Raw genomic sequence first — 24,685 nt, 5'->3', positions numbered from 1 at the left:
TGTGTGCTCACTCATTTGACTTGCATGGCAATGATTTGCTAACAGGCATCTTAATCCTGCCCCTCCTCCCCTGTGATTCAGCAATGTGGAAATATAAATAATTGATGCAATGTTTTCAGTGGACACAGCACAAAGTGTGTGATTAGGTGTAGCGTCATCCCCTGCAGGAACGGCCTGTACAGAATGGAGACAATGCTGATGATGACCTGTCAGTGACCAAACCACATCAGACATTGTCATCAGCCTGCTGATATACACACCGGGGTATCTAATTATTACCTGACCTATGTACATGTATATGGAGGGTACCGGATTTTAAAACAACCATTTTCACATAAAAAGGTAAACATAGATAGATAGTTAGATAGATAGATATGAGATAGATAGATAGATAGATAGATAGATAGATAGATAGATAGATAGATAGATAGATAGATAGATAGATAGATAGATAGATAGATAGATAGATAGATAGATAGATAGATAGATAGATAGATAGATAGATAGATAGATATGAGATAGATAGATAGATATGAGATAGATAGATAGATATGAGATAGATAGATAGATAGATAGATAGATAGATAGATAGATAGATAGATAGATAGATAGATAGATAGATAGATAGATAGATAGATAGATAGATAGATAGATAGATAGATAGATAGATATGAGATAGATAGATATGAGATAGATAGATAGATAGATAGATAGATAGATAGATAGATAGATAGATAGATAGATAGATAGATAGATAGATAGATAGATAGATAGATAGATAGATAGATAGATAGATAGATAGATAGATAGATAGATATGAGATATGAGATATGAGATATGAGATTAGATAGATAGATAGATAGATAGATAGATAGATAGATAGATAGATAGATAGATAGATAGATAGATAGATAGATAGATAGATAGATAGATAGATAGATAGATTAGATAGATAGATTAGATAGATAGATTAGATAGATAGATTAGATAGATAGATAGATAGATAGATAGATAGATAGATAGATAGATAGATAGATAGATAGATAGATAGATAGATAGATAGATAGATAGATAGATAGGTAGGTAGGTAGATAGATAGATAGATAGATAGATAGATAGATAGATAGATAGATAGATAGATAGATAGATAGATAGATAGATAGATATGAGATAGATATGAGATAGATAGATAGATAGATAGATAGATAGATAGATAGATAGATAGATAGATAGATAGATAGATAGATAGATAGATAGATAGATAGATATAGATAGATAGATAGATAGATAGATAGATAGATAGATAGATAGATATGAGATAGATAGATCGATCGATCGATCGATCGATCGATAGATAGATAGATAGATAGATAGATAGATAGATAGATAGATAGATAGATAGATAGATAGATAGATAGATAGATAGATAGATAGATAGATTCTAGTCTGGAACCTTTCTCAACCTTTCCTGATTAGGAACCGAAACGTAGCGCATTAAATAAACCCACCAGAGATAAGCGGTGCCAGAAGAGTTAAAGGGATAATCCCAGAATTCCAAGTAATGCTCATTCAATTACAATTCTTAAATCAATAATGTTGTGAAATACACTTATTCATTAAATCTAAACCATTTTGGCGCATTCTCCCATCAAAGTACGCCCTAAAAAACATACGTTTACCACTGGCTGCCACTGGAGCCGTCCTGCAGGAGTCCTCTCTTCTCCCAGACGATCATGCGCAGTTTAATATACTGTCCTGTGATTTCGGGCATGCGGGGATTGTCCGTCCTTGCAGCACAGGTTCAGCATGCGTAGTGCATCGTACTCTTCATCCACACGCACAGGAAAGGACAGTTTTCCTGTCAGAAACATTCATGCCATAGATATCTGATCAATGGCTGGCCGACCGCTGGGACCCCACTGATCCTGACAGTGCCCGCTCCCCCACAACTGGCAGAGAAGTGGTCCCACGTGCATGGTTACTCTCCATGATGGTATATTACTTTGCTGTCTTCCATAGACATTAACATAACGGGAATGAGGGTCTGGATACCGCAGTTCTCAGCATGGGTGAGTGATATCACTGATCTGGCCATGCGGTCTTTAACTGGAATTCCCCTTTAAGAAGAAGTAATCCATCACATGAGGCCTCTATAGAGAGCGCAGGGGTCTGTAACTGTGTGGTTTTGCATAAGATCAATATAATCAATAAGAAAGGTTTCCCTCTACCTACATCACGCAGGACGGCTGCTCTCTATCGTCAACAAATGCAAATCAATAAAAGACCTGACCACAACCATCATAGGTCATCTCCACATCTTCAACCCTCAGGATCGGGACTTGCCCCAAGAGCAGACAATCTACCCAAGAGCTTATTACAATCACTCTCATTATACACATTCCTACAACTCGATATTACGAATCACTGTATGTTGACCACAACCACCAAACCCTCCTTATAACTGCTAGTGTAAGTGACCCCAAGAGCTGACAATCCACTCCGCACTTATGACAATTGTTCTCATTATAGCCACAATGTTTTAGATCAATAAATTACTGGGCGCCATTAGAAGTCTCCTATTTAACCCCAGGAAAGATTAGGAAAGACGAAGTCCATGTCCTGACGACATTATCTGGTGACTTTGTATTTTATGACCCACATGAAGACTTGTCTGTATTCTCCAATTACCGACCCACGATCCACAGCACAGCAGTACTCACCACGCACAATATATATATATATACACACACACATATATATACACTTATAATATATAGTCTACATAATATACAATAACATATACACATAGCCTACTGATGTCAAACTATCTACAGTGTGTATATTATACAGAATATATATAGTATTTTATATAGTGCAGGGTTTCTCAATGTTTCTAAGGCAAATAAATTACTTCAAAGTATCCCGAAAGCTTTGATCATACACTGTGTTCAAACTATTAAAAGTAAAGCATAAGGACAGTGTGATAGTATTACACACTACAGTACATAGAGTATATACAATCTGTATGATATGAAATATATGCTCGATGTAATTTACAGTATATATACAATATAATATTGGGGATACTTTGATGTAATTTATTTGCCTTAGAAACATTGAGAAACCCTGCACTATATAAAATACTATATATGTTCTGTATAATATACAGCATATCTATCTATCTATCTATCTATCTATCTATCTATCTATCTATCTATCTATCTATCTATCTATCTATCTCATATCTATCTATCTATCTATCTCATATCTATCTATCTCTCATATCTATCTATCTATCTATCTATCATCTATCATCTATCTATCATCTATCTATCTATCTATCTATCTATCTATCTATCTATCTATCTATCTATCTATCTATCTATCTATCTATCTATCTATCTCATAATCTATCTATCTATCTTATATCTATCTATCTCATAATCTATCTATCTATCTATCTATCTATCTATCTATCTATCTATCTATCTATCTATCTCATATCTATCTATCTATCTATCTATCTATCTATCTATCTATCTATCTATCTATCTATCTATCTATCTATCTATCTATCTATCTATCTATCTATCATCTATCTATCTATCTATCTATCTATCTATCTATCTATCTATCTATCTATCTATCATCTATCATCTATCTATCTATCTATCTATCTATCTATCTATCTATCTATCTATCTATCTATCTATCTATCTATCTATCTATCTATCTTATATCTATCTATCTCATATCTATCTATCTATCTATCTATCTATCTATCTATCTATCTATCTATCTATCTATCTCATATCTATCTATCTATCTATCTATCTATCTATCTATCTATCTATCTATCTATCTCATATCTATCTATCTATCTATCTATCTATCTATCTATCTATCTATCTATCTATCTATCTATCTATCTATCTATCCATTCTATATATTATACAATAAATATAATATATACACTCCGTATAATATACAGTAGATAAATAAATATTAAATATGTACACTATATAAAAGATATTTACATTCTATATAACTACAATTGGTACCGTATCTATTTATTGGGGTGGGGGGGTACTTGGCTTAGAAACATTGAGAAACCCTGCTCTATATAATATTCATTATACACTTTAAATAATATACACTATATATAATATATACTCTTTATGATCTACAATATGTATGTGTAAATATATACACACACACACACACACACACACACACACTATATATTGTACAAGTGATGTAATATATACACTGTATCGTATAAAATAGATATAAAATATATACACTATATAATATACAACATAATGTATACATTATATAGACGATACAATATTTGCATTCTATATAATCTACAATATATACAGTCTATATAACTACAATAGATATAATATATACACTATATAATATATAATATAGTCTAATATATAAAATACTATATAAGTTATACACTGCATATATTGTATACACTCTTTATAATATTCACTCTATATAATCTACAATATATATATAAAATATACATATATAATATACACTATATATAATATAATAAATATAATATATCCACTGTATCATATACAATATAATATGCTATATCAAATATGTGCTTTATATAATATGCAACCTATATAATCTACAATAGATATAATATATACACTATAATATGCACTCTATATACTGTACTATAGATATAATATAAACACTTTACATTACATATATACATTAAATAATACATAATAATATATCATATAATGCTATATAATATGCACTCTAAATAATCTAATATAAATCTAATATATACACTCTATATAATCTAGAACAGATATAGTATGCAATATAATATACTAAATAATGTATACATGGTATATAATATGAACTCTATATAATCTACAATATATTGAATATATACACTCCATATCATATGCACTCTATGTGATATATAATAATATGTACACACAGACATGAGAAAGACAGTACGATATGATAAGAAATGACGGCTGTAAACATGGTATACAGTGAAATTATTGAGGTGTCCCCGAGTCATTAGATATCAGTTATAGATATTTTTAGGGGGTTTCTTTGAATTGGGGAGGGGTATTTATGAGATCCTGGGGGATGGGTTCTGGGAAGTCCATTTTGTCTCTTTACTGGAAATAAGACAGATGATTTACAGATCAATGACTTGTCGGTGCGCTAGTTGTGTACTGTTTATATACCGGTTGTGTAATGTTTATATACTGGTTGTGTACTGTTTATATACCGGTTATGTACTGTGTAAGCGTAGTAATACAGCTATTTTGCATATGGTTCAACAATATATTGTGACATGATGGTGTGAAACTGTGACGATTAAAAAAGACTAGGGGTGGGAGCAGCAGAGGCCTCCTTTAGTGCTGCTTTAGGCAGGCCTTACCATTAAATCAAACAGTAACCCGATGTTGATAGTGTTTTATGCACAGAATAGCTGTCTTCCTGCATGTGTAGAAAAGTAATAATGAGGGAAAAATCTAGTTCATAATTAGAAAAATATTATTCATAGTAGTAGTAGTAGTAGTAGTAGTAGTAGTAGTAGTAGTAGTAGTAGTAGTAGTATTTGTATTAGAGTTACTGTAATAATTGGAGATTTATTTTTATATTATCCCAAATATATATATAACTTTTTTCATCATTTATAATATTATTATTATTATTTTAGTAGTAATGTTGTTGTTGTTGTTATTGCAATTATTGGATTTATATAATAATAATAATTATTATTATTATTAATAATAATAATATATATATTTATTATTATTATTATGACACATCACTATTATTATTATTATTATTATTATAACAACAACAACATTTGTAATAATAATATAAACACTACTACAAACATACTATTATTTATGGGTAAAATGATCAAACTTTAAATTAGGCTTCTTTATTAAAAAAAAAAAATCAATAATCTGAGTTACAGTAATCTAAAATGTGAGAATTGTCAAGTAGGGTAAAGAAGACAAAAATCACTAGTTACAATTTGGTAAAAATGTAAAAAATATAAATAAATCATTTCAATTAAAAAAAAACGCCAATTAAAAAATCTGGGTAAATTCTTAACATTTAGAAAAAAAATAAATACATTTGGATTTCTTCAAGTTTGAAAAAAATTTAAATTAATTACAGGTGTTACTCCTATAGTCAAAATTATTATGAATGGTACTCAGGCAAAAAAAACAAAACATTAAACAAATAAATATATATATATATATATATATATATATATATATATTTATATTCTTGCTTTTTGCATGATATATCTATTTTTTTACATGCTTCATAGAAGCCATTAACACTTAGAAACCCAACTCCCCTAACTTATAATTTGGATTGCCCAAATTTCAGGGGTGGTCTTGAGGGTCTGCCAGGAGGAGACTCATCCAAAATCAATAAGCGTAAAGTTGGGTCGGATCGAATCTTCTTAAGTGCATTGGGATAATCATGGGAATGTATTGAGAAAGAAACATGAAAACAAACAAGGCCCATCATTATATAATAATAGCAACAAGCCCGCTCCATACAAAATAAATATTCAACACCTCATTCCGCAACCCACGAAAAATCAATCATAGCGCGCCCATGGCGGCCTAGCAGCAACGCAGTAGAAGAAAAAGCCGCCTACTGTAGATATTTCTACACGTATTCTTTAAATTTCCAGCAATGATCCTTCCGGTGATAGAGGAGCAGAACAAAGGAGATTTATCACCACTGCTCAATGCAAAGGACAATGCCAGCTCCTTCACCTTGAATAGAAGCCACAGCTTGGGGGCTATAGGACAAGAGCGTCTGATCTAAAAGACCCCTGACTCCAAGATTTTTGCCTGTTTAACCCAAAGCAAATGACCCCTGCTCTTCCTCTACAGAGCTGAGATTTCTATCAATAATTCATGGACATGGCTTGTGTTCTCCCTCTGGCTCTTCATTCGCACTATACCCTAAATCCATTGATACAGCCGTACAATAGCCTGACAGCAAGCACAGGAAAATGTCATCCGTTACCTGGTGTTTTGAGTCTTATGATGACCTCACATATACTATATTATAAGACTGTAAGACGCACTGGAGGATAATGGGGATACCTCACTTGTAATAGGGACACCTGCCATATATTGTGAAGCCTTCATGTAAAGGGACACTCACATTTCCTCAGGATCCCTCCCAGTACTAAGGAAACCTCCACTTCTGTATACAATAGATATTTCCACGTACAGGGGATCGGTCCATGCATTGGTGATAATTCTATCTACAAGTAATACGTCCATGAAATGGGGATATTTCCAAAAATGTGAAATATTGTCATACAGTTGGAATACTTTAAACATTAGAGATATTCCCATGTACTGGGTATACATCCATTTGCACGGATACAATACATTTACTAGGAATATCTCCAAGTACTGCGATACTTCTTTTTACTAGTAATACCTCTATGTACTGGGGATACTTCCATTTACTAGTAATACCTCTATGTACTAGGAAAACTTACATTTACAAGGTAAACCGCCATGTACTGGGATACTACCATATACTAGTAATACCTCTATGTACTGGGGATACTTCCACATATTAGTAATACCTCTATGTACTGGGGAAACTTGCATTCACCAGTAAAACTGCAATGTACCGCAATTCTTTTATTTATTAGTAATACCTCTATGTACTAATGATACGTCTATTTACTAGTAATACCTCCATGTATTGGGGATACTTCCATTTACTAATAAAACCTGTAAGAACTCTGGATCCTTCCATTTACTAGTAATGCCTCCAAGTACTGGGGATCCTTTAATTTACTAGTAATATCTCCAAGTAATGCGAATACATCTATTTATTAGTAATACTTTCAAGAACTGAGGATACGTCTATTTACTAGTAATACCTCCAAGTAGTGAGAAACCTTTTATTTACTAATAGTCTTTCCAAGAACTGGGAATATATTTCGTTACTTGTAATACCTCCAAGTCCCTGGGGTCCTACTATTTACTAGTAATATCTCTAAGTACTGGGGTTACTCCCATGTACCAGTAATACTTCCAAAAACTAGGGATATGTCCATTTAGTAGTAATATCTCTATGTACTGGGGATAGGTACATTTATTAGTAATACCTCTATGTACTGTGGATACTTGCCTTAACTAGTAATACCTCTATGTACTGGGTATACGTCCATTTATTAGTAATACCTCTATGTATGGGGGATACTTGCGTTAACTAGTAATACCTCTATGTACTGGGGATACGTCTATTTATTAGTAATCCCTCTATGTGTTGGGGATACTTGCATTTACTAGTAACACCTCCACGTACTTAAGATACTTCTTTTTACTAGTAATACCTCCATGTACTGGGGATCCTTCCATGAATTGGGGATGCACCTGCATATTGGGGATACTTCTATAAACAGGGGATTTATTAGCAGCCATTTTATTATCAACAGCGATTTGCAACCAATGATTAATATCGCTAGCAGATAACAAGCCCCTATACTGTGGTGACTCCATACGTGACCTGCATGCAGCCGGGGCTCTTCTCCTTGTCTGGCAGAGGCCTCTTCTTTTTTTTTTACAGACATGTAATTAAGTGGAAACAGACAAACACTGAGAGTTTAATTGTCAAGTGTAGAGCTAGAGAATGCCAGCCACAAGTATATTATAGACAAGAGGGCACACCGAGCCTTGCATGTTATAGCCTTGTATAGAGGTCATTATTACATGCAGGACTGTGACATAGAAGCTGCACCTAGGAATTACTGTATTTGTAGTGTCTGGAACCAACTGCAGCTAAAAATATCCCATTGATCCGGAGTATTTTTATTTAATCAATAACCAATGATTATCATTATACAGGAGGCAGACAGCACTGAGGGCTTGTAGGAAGGCATGATAGCATGCTGGAGTTCATTTATATGACTACTAGGCTGCAATCTTATTTATAAGGTTATGACATTGTCTATGGGAGTCATAGTGCATTGTTCTGTAGTCACAGTGCATTGTTCCATACTGCTCTTTTGTTCAGCGTGGAAGCCATAAAAGCTGCAGAATCACTTTTGACATTGTCAAATATCCTACAGATATATATATATACTTGAGAAAGTCTACCAATACCAAGGTTATTAATGCAGATCAGCCAGCCCACAACCATGCATGTTTATAGTAAGCCATAAATATTATTATTGCTGCACAATCTTTGTAAGACATCACTTCTTACAACAGAACAATTCATAATAAATAACCTTTATGTGGTTTGGATTTTTTTTTTTTCCACAACACTCCACAAGCAGCCCCTAGAACAATAGATGGGTGCAGTTCACCCACTGACCACTAGAGGGCGCAGATAAACACACAATTCACATGAACCATGTTAGGGGGAGTCTAAAATCAATTGAAATCCCTGAGATTATTATTTATTTTTTTTCCAGGTGTTTTCAACACTGTCTAGCAACAAAATAACAGGCAAATGCTAGGCTCAATGATGTAAAATAAAGATACTATTTTGAGCCATTGTGCTTGTATCTCTGCAGAATGTGCTAAACTTGCTGTTTGCCTTCTATCATTGTGTGGCTTAGGAAGCCTGTTGTTCTCTACATCAAATACACTACAGCATGTCCTGCAGGCTATGCTGAGCCTACTATGCATCATCTATAGGGTCATTATATGGCATGAATGATCAAACATGAACTTATCCCTTACCCTCAATTGATGGGAGAAAACACTTCACCTACTTTGCAGACATACATCTATATTTTTGGGGTCCCAGTTCCATGTTATGGAAAGTCATCATTGCCACAACAAACCAAGATGCAAACATGGTCTCTGCAGTGGCACAGAGCAAGCACAGGGCACAGTGTGTGGTGGTGAAGGTAGGGGCACTGCATCTTTGCAACTCACCTGCAAGCCTGAGAGCTGACATCCTCTGAAACTCAGGTTCCTGCAGCCATTTCCACATTCTTCTAAAAGTCTCCCTCCCAGATTTCAGTTTACTCCAAGGTTTGGGGTTTCTTAGCAGGTCTGATAGGGTACCCTGTGACCTACACAGAACCCTCTGGGCAAAGATAGCCTGGGGGATGCTGTACCTTTTCAGCTCTGCAGTGATTCTTTGGGCAACTTCTTTGGTATTAATTTCTTCTAATTGTCCAGAGTTACTGAGTTGTGATCCAGAGGAGGAGGGTGGCCTGTCACGGCTGGAAGTCAACACGGGCCCGTGAGATTGAGCATGGCCAGGGTGATGCATCCCATTGATGTGGGACATCATGGCAGAAGGTGGAGTGCCAAGACCCCGGGAGAGGTGCTGTTCCCCTCTTGCCAGCATGGCAGTGTGGGCATCAAAGTTTGGACTGAGCATTTTATCATGGCTAGGTGGTCCATAGCTGTGGAGACTCTGTTGAGTATTGTGAATGGAACCCAAACCATTCCCCAAGGGGGTGCCTGTCAAGGGGGATAAGCTTTGCCCCATGCCAGTCATGTCCTTGTAGGGGCTGTACAGGTTGTTCATGGTTGGGATCCCTCTGTCATCCCTCATGAGGGTAAAGCTACCACTGACATTACCAGACAGCCTTTGGTGGTGATGATGGTGGTGATGAGGATGATGATGAGGGTGATGGAATTTGTCAGACACTGTAGAGATAGGGGGCAAAGGCTGGAGCGGAGTTAAGGTGGTGTAGGTGCTGCTCATGCCCATCCCGGGTGGTGAAGAGTCACAGGGCATACTCATGGCATGGTGCAGAGGAATGGACAGCTCCGGCCGGTAGTCCCCAGCCCCATCCAGGATGGAAGCCATACTGGAGACCATAGCTGACCTGGAAGAAGGAACAGTGAGATCCTGGTGAATCCTTCGGTGGTGGTGGTGGTGGTGATGGTGAGGGCTGTGGCTGCTCATCAGATCATGCTCATGGCTGTTTCCACCATGCAAACTGCCAATACTGTCCATTGTCATCTCTGGGTTCATGGTGCAAGCATCCAGATCTTTGGTTAGGCATCTAAAGGCGTTATAGGCGGTCTTCATTCAGTCCATGGGTGGGTGTGGGTGACTGAGGGTCAGTTTTAAGGCCTCTGGGTTTCTTAGAGGGTGAGTGGGTGTCAGGGTGAGTGGGTGTCAGAGTGCAGTGCTGAGTGCAGGTTGGGGGCAGGGGGACGAGTGAATGTGTGTGTGCTGCTCAGTGAGCTCTATCAGACGGGCCAGTGCTGCTCCTGGCCATGTCCTAGCCCTCTCCTCCTCTTACGTCTTCTGTTTAGACAGCCGGAGCTGTCCAGAATGGGTTTGCTGAAAGCGCAACCTACAACAACTGAGGAGGACCTGCAGAACCTTTACTGACAGGTCTGTCATACAATCAGCGACCACACAGACGTCCGCACGGCCAATCATTGCAGACAGGGGCGGGGCCTCCCGTTTCACGGCTGGTTGAGAGGTCTCATCACATTGCTCTAGTCTAATACAACGGGAAGAAGCCAGGCAGGACTAGTTAAAGATACAGTGTCCCTTTTTTTTTTTTTTTTTTTTTTTTTTTTTTAATGGAGGCAAGTGATTTAAAGTGCACTTATCTGCAATCCTCAGGTCACATCTAAGCCATGCTGTTCTTATTGCATTCACACGTTTATTTGCACAAGTGATATTTGGGGGCTGGTGGTTTAATGTATGATAAATGGTATTGATTGTGAGATCCCTGAATGGGAATATTTAATGTGCATGGAAGGAAGTTGTACTGCGTAAGCTATGTGTATATATGGCACAGCCACACAGATATACTGAAAATCCAATGCTTCACGGGTCATTGTCATATATGGTAATGCCATGAAGACAAGTCCAGATATCTTATGTGCTATAATATTATATTATGAGGTCTATTATAATGACTCATCCATGACAATGACCATAGTGTCCACCTGCCCTGTATCCATTGTCTTGTGTACCACAGATTCCAGTGAGGATATATACAGAATATGGTAGAAAATAACCTCATTGACATGGTAGGGGTCTCAGTATGGAGCAGAACATAGGAGCAATTTGGTGCATTGAGCAGAAGAAAGGCACACGAGTTGGGATGAGGGGACAATGGGACTTGCTCTGGAGCTGAGGCTCGGAAGTGACAGAGGCTTCACGAGAAGGTTGGTGTCCCCCATTCTGGAGATTTGGGCTGGCTGAGGTTGCGCAGATGTTGCCTTTGTTTAAAGGCACAGTAATTAAGCAAAGGGTGGACAGAAGTTTGAAAAGCGTGACCTATTTTCTTTTGATCAGCTGTCAAAGGAAGAGCAGGGGGTCTCCTTAAGACTGCCCCCTCCGACCACTTCCAGCTGTTAGGGAAAACTTGGGCAAGGAAATAAGGAAACTTCAGAATCTCCAAACCACTGTCAGCCCATGTAATCCATTGTCAGGGGGAGCATGTGTGGAGGGGGCACTGGTATATTGTGTCCAAAAATCAACGGTCCCATCACAATATCACAAGAGGTCCAGTAACCTGACCCACTACAATACCAGCATCTGACGTGTTGTGTACATGTCTGTAGTGTAGATGTCGTTCTATGTACTGTATGTATAACCAAGCACCACACACTGCTTCATATACACTGGTAATACTATGTATCTACTTCTGTGTGTCAATAGGTGTAAATGATAGACACATGAATGCATCTATCTATCTATCTATCTATCTATCTATCTATCTATCTATCTATCTATCTATCTATCTATCTATCTATCTATCTATCTATCTATCTATCTATCTATCTGTCTATCATTTGTTTTCATCTCTATATCTGTCAATCTTTACACAAAAATAAAGACAGAGTTATATGATGTTGATTGCAACTTAGAAATACAATATACGATATAGTACTTATAAATTGCATAAAACTGTATGAAACAGCATAAAACTGCAACAAAAGGTATTACAACTATTTATTCTACAGCCATAAATCAAGCCCTTACCATCAAATAAACGGGTGTTATGCTTTTGTGTAACCTACAAAAACACTGAGCAATGAAAACTAGTGTTTTGGACAATTATTATTACAAATATATAGTGGTCAGATAGTAGTAGACTAGCCTTTCTGGAGCCAATTGTACCATAATTGCTAGTGAATGGGCCAAGGTCACATGATAGGGAGTTTAAAAGTGATTGGCAATTCCAGTCAATATTTCAATACTATGAATATATATATATATATATATATATATATATATATATATATATATATATATATATATATATATGTATATATATATATATATATATATATATACAAACAGAGTATTATCGTCTTCCACAATATATTTGATATAATACCATATATTGTATTATATAGTAATATATATTAATATATTCATATTATTTTCAAGATATCCTGTGCTCCTCTATCCCTGTTCCACGACTTCATATTACAGGAGCCTAATTAAAAAGCTGTGTGCTCTTAGAATCGCTGTAAATAATTGAATACACAGTTAGATGCAATAGTAAATCCATACAGCAGAAAGCCAGGGAGTCCTTACGGTCCTGTAATATTTGATGGTGTGAAATAAATGTTATATATATATATATATATATATATATATATATATATATATATATATATATATATATATATATATATATATACATACATATATATATATATATATATATATATATATATATATATATATATATATTTCAGTGTGTGTGTGTGTGTGTGTGTGTGTGTGTGTGTGTGTGTGTGTGTGTGTGTGTGTGTGTGAGTGTGTGTGTGTAACCTTCAGTTATATTCCTGTCATTTACAGTGCACAATTATGCAGCCAGGTCCCTAGCACCACCAACAATTATTGATTCATCTACTTAAAATGTAGCCAATGGCCATTCAATGAGCTTCTCTTGCTGCAGAATAAATACAATCGTAATTGCAACATTGTTGTTTTTGCTGATTTACACAATGCAGTTGGAAAAAAATAGAATAAAATGATGACAAAATAAAAATTCGCACATGTAACAAAATTTAAAAGATCAAATAAAACATAAGTTAATGTGTAAATACATTTCTAAATATATACAAAAATAAATAAACACACTTACATTTAAAAATCATTTACATATATATATATATATATATATATTATTTTTGCATTAATAATAACAAAAGTTATTATGATGATTGTCTTGTGCTGTTTGTATTTTTGTCTGTTTTTTGTTTTTGTTAAATAGAAAAGGGTTGCGGGGTCTTTCTTACCCCAATAAAGTTTATACTGGAAGGAAAAGCAGGAGACAAAGTAGTTTTAGGATTAAACTATTTTATTTCTGTATCCCCCGAAACCATCTGGCCTGTGAGTAGAAGCTATTGATCAGCAGCAGAATGTGTGCAGTGCAGACCCCATGCTAATCTATAGCGTTGCTGACAATCAGCATAGGCGGTGGGTTACATCTGTCTGTGCATCCTCCAGGCGGCCGCATCATACGTATATTATGTCACCTTCCCGCTTCTGGTAAGTCTCCTGCACCTTGGTCAGTATTATATCAGGACAGGTTCATGGATCTGGAATTGGAGAATTTTATTGTATATTCTTTTTTTTAAGGAAAAATTAGGAGTCTGCCTGGTGAATGGTAATATGGGCCGTGGAAGGCCTCAGGCGCATGTATAATAAGCTGAATATAATTGCAGATCGGCGCCTTACTGACTATAAACATGATATAGAATTCTAGTAGAGATAGATAGATAGATAGATAGATAGATAGATAGATAGATAGATAGATAGATAGATAGATAGATAGATAGATAGATAGATAGATAGATAGATAGATAGATAGATGATAGATAGATAGATAGATAGATAGATAGATAGATAGATAGATAGATAGATAGATAGATAGATAGATAGATAGATAGATAGATAGATAGATAGATCCCAGTGTTTTGGTGATGTGACAGGCTACTCATATGTCCAGGTCTGGGTAACCTCTGTGCCTCCTCTCCACTGTCACAGGGAGGTCACAGCCTCCATGTGCGCTCAGATGTCACATTCTCTGACTATAAGACTATAAGATGGTGTTATTATAGCCTTCACTTGTAGGTGAGAAGAATGTCTGCATCTACTATCTCATCACCTGTCCTAAATCTACTATTAGGATATTATATTTCCACAGTAGAAGCCCCCACTTTTGAGGTACTACGGCATAATGACTCACCCCCCCCCCCTCCTATTGGGGTATGAACGCTTTTATTTTCAATGTGTCCCCACAGCCTCTATTAACATGGTGTTTAGCACGGTCTCCACTGATCCTTTCCTTGCAGGGTGACTACAGTACTTGTAGATGGACTGTCGCAGCCTCTTCAAGTACAGAGCTTGTTATGGCCTCTATTTTAGGGATATTGCAGCTTCCAGGAAAGGGAGACTGTTACTGACTACTGGGGTATCAGAGCTTCCACTGTTGGGTCAACACATCTCTACTGGTCATCTCTTCTGGTAAGATGTCCCTTACAGCCCCGCTCTTATGGGTTATTACAGCCTCCACTTGTTGAGGGACTGTCACAGACTTCACTACTATGCCAGTGTCTACTTGAAGGTTTATTATGATATCTCCACTATTGTGATATCCCAGTTTTACTTGAAGGTTTATTATGATATCTCCACTATTGTGATATCCCAGTTTTACTTGAAGGTTTATTATGACAGCTCCACTATTGGGATATCACAGTGTCAACTTATAGGTTTATTATTACAGCTCCACTATTGGGATATCTCAGTGTCCATTTGTATGATTATTATGATATCCCAGTTTTACTTGTAGGTTTATTATTACAGCTCCACTATTGGGATATCTCAGTGTGTTTTTTTTAGTGTCTCCTAGGTTTACTACCTCTTTTTATAGGTTGACTTCACACCATACACTATTTTGGTAACTTAACTCTATTTGTAAAGCTACTGGGGAACTTACTCATCTTAAATATTTTTCCTCTCCCCTCATGCTTCTCCACTGCAGTCAGTCCCCCTCCTGTCACACAGGACATATCAGCAGTACTTTACAACCTGCAAATGAGATTCACGAACAAACTGATATTTCTATCTATCTTATCGGAGGGGACAATAACTCATGCCATTACCTGCTGCTGCAACTTACTGTGAGTATGAAAAATACAGAATGATGACCTCGCATCTATCTATCTATCTATCTATCTATCTATCTATCTATCTATCTATCTATCTATCTATCTATCTATCTATCTATCTATCTATCTGTCTGTCTGTCTGTCTGTCTATCTATCTATCTATCTATCTATCTATCTATCTATCTATCTATCTATCTATCTATCTATCTATCTATCTATCTATCTCATATCTATCTATCTATCTATCTATCTATCTATCTATCTATCTATCTATCTATCTATCTATCTATCTATCTATCTATCTATCTATCTATCTATCTATCTATCTATCTATCTATCTATCTATCTTATCTTATCTTCATGTTATAAAGCATCTGTTGATTATAAGGGGTTGCACATTCTACCCAAACTCTTTTTACTTATGAATGAGTTTGGATTTTGGCTACGGAGTACCTTGCGTTAACCCTTTGCAGGCTGTGATACAAGGCTCTCCTGCCTCCAGTAAATGGTTTATTATATTTTGGTAACTGCACTCCAGACAGGAGGAACAATCCGGCGTGAGGTGTCTTTGTTCGGCTCAAGTTAAGCGTGAAATGTTCTTGTGACTGACTAAAGACAAGACAAAGTTACAGCTGATGGAAGAAAAGGACCCCGAATGTCGCTGAAAGGGCGCTGATTGAGAAGATGTTACAAGATCACCCCATACCATATCAGGGATGCAGATCTATCTATCTATCTATCTATCTATCTATCTATCTATCTATCTATCTATCTATCTATCTATCTATCTATCTATCTATCTATCTATCTATCTATCTATCTATCTATCTATCTAATCTATCTATCTATCTCAATAGAAAAACCATATATATATATATATATATATATATATATATATATATATATATATATATATATATATATATATATAATTTACAATTCCCATATACGAAAAATATATATCGCAGGGCACATTAATTAGACGTATTCACAGTTCCTGAAATGACTACTGTTTATAGAAAGGGAAGCTGCTTTAATTTGCAATCTCCATATGAAAGTGAAATCGCACTGAAGCTGAAAGTTTAGGGGATGGGTGGTGTGATAGCTTCACATCAGAGGGAATGTTTCCTATATACTTGTAGAATTGTATGTATTGTGTATTCACATCTTTTATTTCTATTATTTTACATATATATATATATATATATATATATATATATATATATATATATATATATATATATATATATATATATATATATATATATAGTGTGTTTATTTAGTTGTTGTTTTTTGTTACTTGTATGAGGAAAGTATCAACATAGAAGATTTTTCCATAAATAGAAAACATGAAAATTAATCCAAATATAAACTGACTGGGACGTGTCTCTCGAGCTGCTGTAATTCTGTATATTTAGATCAACATTTAGTTACTAGGGTAAAACGGAAATATATATATATGTTTTCATTTTAAGTTGTGATTTTATTTGCAAAGCTACAAATTTATTGTTTTATTTTTTATTCTTATGTCACAAATAAATATAAAAAAAAACAATACATATATAAATCAACGAGTGAACATTTCTGTAATTATACTTGTTATTAATATTTTTTATATCTTTTTTTCAGGGTTCTACTGATTGGACGTAATTAGTCACTGATAAATTAGTCCGCTGCAATTGTGAAAATTCAGCAAATCAGTATCGATTTTTAACTCTTCAGCTGCCGGCGCCTTCGACTGTGGGGTAATGATTAACTTCAGGTTGTTGTGACTTGAGGAGGGAGATTAGAAGGGATGGGGAGGGGGATTCAGGAGACCTTATTGTAGAACAGTTGGGTAAAACTCACTCCACTTATTGTTCACTTATATGCAAAGGACGTTCATATTCTGTGTGTATACACTGTGCCCTCTGCCAGGTCCTGTGTGTCTTCGGTGGTTAACAGTTGGGGTAACAGTTGTAATATGTGTACTGGTGGTGTAAGGACCCTAGAAATATGGGTCTATGGTTATACAGTCAAGCATTGTTTGTAAACTAAAATAATATCTGTTTACATTTATATTAATTGTACTATATTTGCATTTCATTGTATAATTATATTTGTATTTATACTTGTATTATTATTTATATTATTACATTTTATGAAGAATTGTATTATTCTAATATATATCGTATTGTATAATTATTTGTGTCTCAATATCGTCATAGATTTGTTTTGTATCACTATACGTTGTGTATATATATATATATATATATATATATATATATATATATATATATATGCGTGTATATATATATATATATATATATATATATACACACACACACGCATATATATTTAAAATTACACCTCTCTCTCTCTCTCTATTTCTGTGCATAGTTTAACGAATGATAAGACAATAAGGTTCATACATGCTTCATACTAATAATGCTATTTGATAATTGTAATAGATAGTAGAGGGATGGTGGTTTGTGTTTACCTGCTCTGTAAATGTTCCAGTGTATATTATATAGAGAATTACAAAGAAATGAATACATTAAATGGATACTGTGTAATTGGCATTAATCAGGAATATTGTTTCCATGACTGACACTCACAAAGGTAAGCAAATCTATCGTGGACAATATTATACTGAATTACTTAAAGCCTAGAACAATACAAATAAGTACATCTAAAACAAATGCAAAATAAAATAAAAATAGAAAAAGAAATGAAAACATGATAAAATACATACTAACACTAGATGCTCTATATAACGTAAAGAGGAATATGGATAGATAGATAGATAGATAGATAGATAGATAGATAGATAGATAGATAGATAGATAGATAGATAGATAGATAGATAGATAGATAGATAAGTAGATAGATAGATAGATAGATAGATAGATAGATAGATAGATAGATAGATAGATAGATAGATAGATAGATAGATAGATAGATAGATAGATAGATAGATATGAGATAGATAGATATGAGATAGATAGATAGATAGATAGATAGATAGATAGATAGATAGATAGATAGATAGATAGATAGATAGATAGATAGATGATAGATAGATTAATAAAAAAACCTAGATAGATAGATTCTGTGTGTTGAGCATTTCAGGTAAGTATTTTGTAACTGATACATTATTGCCATTGCTATTGTTGTTGGGATTTGTCCCTATAATAATAATAATTGGGCTTTTCTGGCTCCTCCTTAATAGATCTATTTGGTAAATTACCCCCCACCCGAGGCAGAACAAAATAGGAGCCAAACAGATTGATTCACTGACAGTTTTAGGAGTAAGAACCAATGAATCGTGTGGTCATAATAACACTGAGGCTCAGGGCAGTTATTTAATGACTGGACGGTCAGTGCACTATTTTCTATAAAAGATAGACTATAAAATCCTCAAGAATATTCATTAGTGGCTTCCCTTATCACACTTAATTTTTCTTTTTTTTTTTTTTTTTTTTTTTTAAATTTGTTTTTATTAATTTTCCATATAAACAACACAATAACAACATAAAGTGATCTCAGGCGACTTAGTGCACTTGAAAAGCATATACTGACTTGCAAGTCAGGCAGATAAGTACATACATTCTCTGTGCCTTTATACAGAACGAGAATTTATACATGTCATTACCACGTCTCCATTGTGCTTATCTCGTCTCAGCGAGGGAACAATCGTGCACTTTAGCCCCCTTCTCGGCCACACAACCGTGGGCCATACTGCTCGGACATATAACCAAACATAAAAACCAACATACTATCAAAAAATAAAACCTTCATTGCCCGCCGCCTCTCCTGTTTACCACGTGTTATCCCCCCCAGTCCTCCTTTTAGAAGTCTGTTGCATCCATTTCCTGTCCCTCGTTGTCTACACTCCCCCCTTCTACACCCTATCTCAGGCATGTATGGAAGTCCTATTGCATAATATCCCCAGCCAGCCTCCTCCTCTGATACCATGTAGTGGGTTGGAAGCAGGTATGTATTTTATCTTTTACTCGTTGGGGTAGTAGAGAAATAAAGCCCTCCCAGATCTGAAAGAAAGTCTTAACCCTTTTTTCCTTCTGGTGTGAAGCCTCCACCCAATCCATCTTCATCATGAAGGATAATTTTTCCAGGAAAACCTGAAGTTGTGGGGCCTGGGTGTGGTTCCACACTTGCAGTATTGCCTTCCTGCCTGCTGCTGCCAATAAATGTAGGATGCGAAGTTCGTGTCGGGTATGATCCTGTGTGCCTGTTTCCACATACCCCAGTATTGCCCATTGGGAGGTCAAAGCAAACTGCCCCGTCATGTTGGTCTTTGCAAAGTCTCCAACCCTCTCCCAGAACTCCCGGATACGAGGGCACGCCCATAGGCAGTGGTACAAGTTTGCCTCCGTCTCACCACATTTAAAACAGTCCGAGGTCTCATACAGTCCCATCCTGTGGCCCCTTTGGGGTGTAATATATGCTCGATGGGCCACCTTTAGCCACATTTCCACATATCTTGCTGAGGGCAAGAGTTTGTGCGCAAAGATTGTGGCCTGTAGTATAACTGTGGGGGTTAAAGTCGCATCGTCCGCCTCCCATTTCGCTAGGCCTGAGTTAGGGGTACTATATTCTATGGAGGGATGGAGAAATCTGTACAATCTAGATATTCTCGCCAGATGTGTTCCTGGCTCTAGTATCAGTGATTTAAAAGGGGAAGTCCATTCCTCAGGTGGGATGTGACCCAGCACCACCTGCGCATAACTCTGGGCCTGTATATAGTTAAAAAAGGGGAGAGAGATGTGTGGGTATTTAATTTGTAAGTCCTGTAGGGAGAGCATTGTATGGAGCGTGGGATGCAAAAGGGCCCCCAAGGAATTAATACCATTATCATGCCAAAAGGTAAACATACGGTGTGAGGTACCCTGCTGAAACCGCAGGTTCCTGACCAGGGTCAGTGCTGGTGAGAATTGGGTGTTTAGGTGTAGCATGTGGCGGATCTTATGCCAGGTCCTCCAAATTGTAATTATGAGTGGGTTGACCCTAGAGTCAGTAGGCAACATGTCATATGGGAGATGTAGAAGGTTTATAAGGGATATCCCCGGGGTAAAAGACTGATCCACCTGAGGGGTAGTGTAGTATGAGGTGCCTTGTGCCCAGTCCGATATCACCCTGGCCAACGCCGCCAGATTATAAGTCCTAATGTTGGGGAAGTTCAGACCGCCGTTAGACCTGTGTTGTTGTAAAACATGAAACGGGATTCTCGGCCGGCCCCCCGCCCAGATAAATTCCCTGTAAAGTTTATTTATAAGCTTTTCATCCTTCGGTCTCAAGTACACAGGCAGGGATTGAAAAAGATAAAGAAGTTTAGGGAATTCCACCATTTTCAGTAAATTTGCCCTGCCCATGAATGAGAGAGAGAAGTGTTGCCAAGATTTCAATGTGGATTCTAAGGCTACAATATATTTAGAAAGATTGCAGTTATAAAGGGTAGAAGGCGCTCTAGTGATCTCAACTCCCAGGTATTTTATCGAAGAAGTGCACCATTTCAGGGAGAACTGCGATGACCATAGGGGCGTGCAAGGGCCTTTTAGAATTAGGGCTTCACTTTTATCCACGTTCAGGGTGTAGCCGGAAAGTTTCCCCAGCGTTTGTAGTTCCTCCAGGGCCCGGGATAAAGTGTGTCTGGGGTCCTTGAGCACAAGAAGAAGATCATCCGCATAAGCCGTCATCTTCAACTCGTATCTCCCCAGATGTACACCCCTGAACGTGGATGACATGGAAATGTGGTATAATAGGGGGTCTAATGACATGTTGAATAGGATAGGGGAGAGGGGACAACCCTGTTTTGTGCCCCTGAATAAATCTATCGTTTGAGAAAGGTGTCCGTTAATAAATAGGTTTGTAGTGGCCTGCGTCTGTAAGGAGTGCAGGTACGTCAGAAAGGTCTGACCAAAATTCCTACCCCGCAGCGTTTCGTTTAAAAAGGGCCAAGAGACCTTATCAAAAGCTTTTTCAGCATCTAGGCTGAGTAGCATGGTCGGAAGTTGGTCAGCCTCCTGTGCCCGCACTGTCGCAGCAATCACCGCCCGGATGCTTTTAGAGGAGTATCTGCCAGAGACGAACCCCATCTGGGAAGGGTGGGCAATTGCGGGAAGGAATGTCTGTATACGATTAGCTAAAATTTTTGACAGGAGTTTATAGTCCTGATTAAGCAGGGAGATAGGTCTGTAGGACTGGGGTAAGACTGGGTCCTTATTTGGTTTAGGGATAATTATGGTTCGAGAGTCAAAAAACGAGTCTACTACCAGGTTGTTGCGGTAAATGTCATTGAGTAAGCGAGTTAGATGTGGGACTATGTCTGGGGATAGCATCTTGTAGTACTCACTCGGAAAACCGTCTGGCCCTGGGGATTTGTGGTTGTGTGAAGAGGAGATAGCTAGGCGGACTTCCTCTTCCGAGATGTCCGCCTCTAAAAGCGTGTTTTGTTCCTCAGAGACCCTAGGCATGGAAAGAGTTTCCAAGAAGGCCTTCACTTTTGGCATATCAGTGGGAGCTGCCCTGTAGAGGTCTTCATAATACTCCGCAAATATTGCTTCAATTTTCTCAGTTTCCGAGTGTAGTGCCCCTGAGCGTGTATCCCTTGCCAGAAGCACACGGCCCGTGTTGCGTGGGGGTCGCGTGAGATATGCCAATAGGGATCCTACCCTGTTGCCCCACCTGTAAAATTTGTTTTGGGAGGTCTTCACCTGCCACATTGCGTGCCCCTGTAAGAAAGTGTTCAGTAGGCCCTGCGCATCTAAGAATTCTTTTTTAGAGTCAGGGGTGGGGTTGCCCGCGTGTATGGATTGTGCTCTAAGGAGATTAGATTGTAAATCGAGAAGTTGTGTCTGTGTTTTCTTACGTTTTAAGTTTACATAACTTATTATATGCCCCCTCATCACTGCTTTAGAAGCCAACCATATCAAGGCTACATCATCTAGCTGCTGGCTGTGATCTTGGATATAGTTATTCCAGTGTGTTTTTAGGTAGCTTCTGAAGTCCTCTGACTCATAAAGGTATGATGGGAACCTCCACAGATTCGTCCGGGGCATAGGGGGCAGCCCCTCTAAGGTTAGGGATACAAGGGCGTGATCTGATATGGCGATGGGTCGGATATCCGTCCGTGTTACTCTTGAAAACAAGCCTGTAGTGAGCATTATATAATCGATTCTGGAAAAAGAGTCGTGTACTGCAGAGTAAAACGTATAATCTCTCACTTGTGGATTATGGAGTCTCCAGGGGTCACATAAGGAGAGATGCTCCATGAAGAAGGCCATCTGCGAACTGGGAGGGGAGTCTGCATGGTCTCCACCCGATCTATCGAGGGGAGGGTAAGAAGCTAGATTATAGTCTCCAGCCACAATCAGGTCCGAACATTCCCTTTGCAGCAAGAATTCCAGTAGTTTAGGATAAAAACCGTCAGTCGTCAGGTTGGGGGCGTAAATGTTAAGAAGAGAGTACGATTTGTCAGCTACCATAAGTCGGATATATACAAAACGGCCATCGGGGTCAGAATACCTATCTTGGATGGAGTATGGCAGGCCTTTCCTGAAATATACAGCGACCCCACGTGTCTTGGTGGAGTACGTGGAGACCACTGGCGCCTCTAACCAGGATGCCCGGATAGGAACATAGTGGTCCGTTCTCCAGTGAGTTTCCTGCAAACAGATGATATCTGCGCGTTGGCGCTTTATATGTGCGAGCACTTTGCGCCGTTTTTCAGGGGTATTCAGACCTGCCACATTCCATGACACTATGTGTAGGGTGGGGGGTGTATGGGACTCATGTGATGTGCTTATTAGGGTACTCATCCTGTGTCTAGACGTATGACTTCTGTCAATATGATCCAAACGCTATTACGACGCCACTTCCCGTCCCAGCGAGCGCGAAGTGTAGTCAGCATACAAGAACGGGGGGACCGTTTCCGGTCACAAGAGGCTACAGGTAACCTAAAAGAGAGAGGCGGCAAGCATGAAAATCTAACCATAAAAAAACAAAATAACATCATCATACCAGTAAGTACATTACAGTGAGTGAGGTGGGTACTATAAACCCTCCCCCATCTACAGGCGAAGAAAAACAGATAGCTTCCATAGAGCAAACCAAGGGTCTCAAGACCCATTTAACCAGCAAGAAGCCAATAGGCCAGAAAGTGAACCGACTCCGCCACAGTATAATGAATATATATCAGTCCGCCACCACTGGAGGATATCTTCTTGCAGCTTCCTCCGGGGAGTCGTACAGCCGGGCCCGACCATTCTCCACCACACGTAATTTTGCCGGATATAACAGCTGAAAACGGATATTGTGATCATGGAGATGTTTACAGATCGGTGTGAAAGCTTTGCGCTTCTGGGACACTTGAATCGAAAAGTCCTGAAACATTAAGATTTTGTGGCCTTGAACCCGAAGCTCTGGGGCCTGTCTGTACGCCCTGAGGATCCTTTCTTTAACTGTCCAGTTATGGTAGCGGGCTATGACAGCCCTCGGCCTGCCCCCCCCACCCTGGTCTCTCCTCTGTCCTAGGCGGTGGGCCCGCTCAATGGACAGGGGAT

The 24,685-nt window shown here is 37.5% G+C and overlaps 1 protein-coding gene across 1 annotated transcript in view; it reads right to left on the bottom strand.

The window, feature by feature from the left end:
• ONECUT2 (one cut homeobox 2) overlaps positions 1 to 11,310 on the bottom strand; it is a 35,249-nt gene extending 23,939 nt beyond the window's left edge. The window contains exon 1 of the mRNA XM_075841266.1: positions 9,945 to 11,310. Within this exon, the coding sequence (XP_075697381.1) occupies positions 9,945 to 11,058 (1,114 nt within the window). The 5' untranslated portion in view covers positions 11,059 to 11,310. The remainder of the gene's footprint in view (positions 1 to 9,944) is intronic.
• Between the last annotated feature and the right edge of the window lie 13,375 nt (positions 11,311 to 24,685).

Source organism: Rhinoderma darwinii, chromosome 1 (genome assembly GCF_050947455.1).
Source record: "Rhinoderma darwinii isolate aRhiDar2 chromosome 1, aRhiDar2.hap1, whole genome shotgun sequence".
Taxonomy (NCBI): domain Eukaryota; kingdom Metazoa; phylum Chordata; class Amphibia; order Anura; family Rhinodermatidae; genus Rhinoderma; species Rhinoderma darwinii.
Note: the sequence above shows the minus strand (reverse complement) of the source record. Positions and strands in the feature narration are given on the sequence as shown.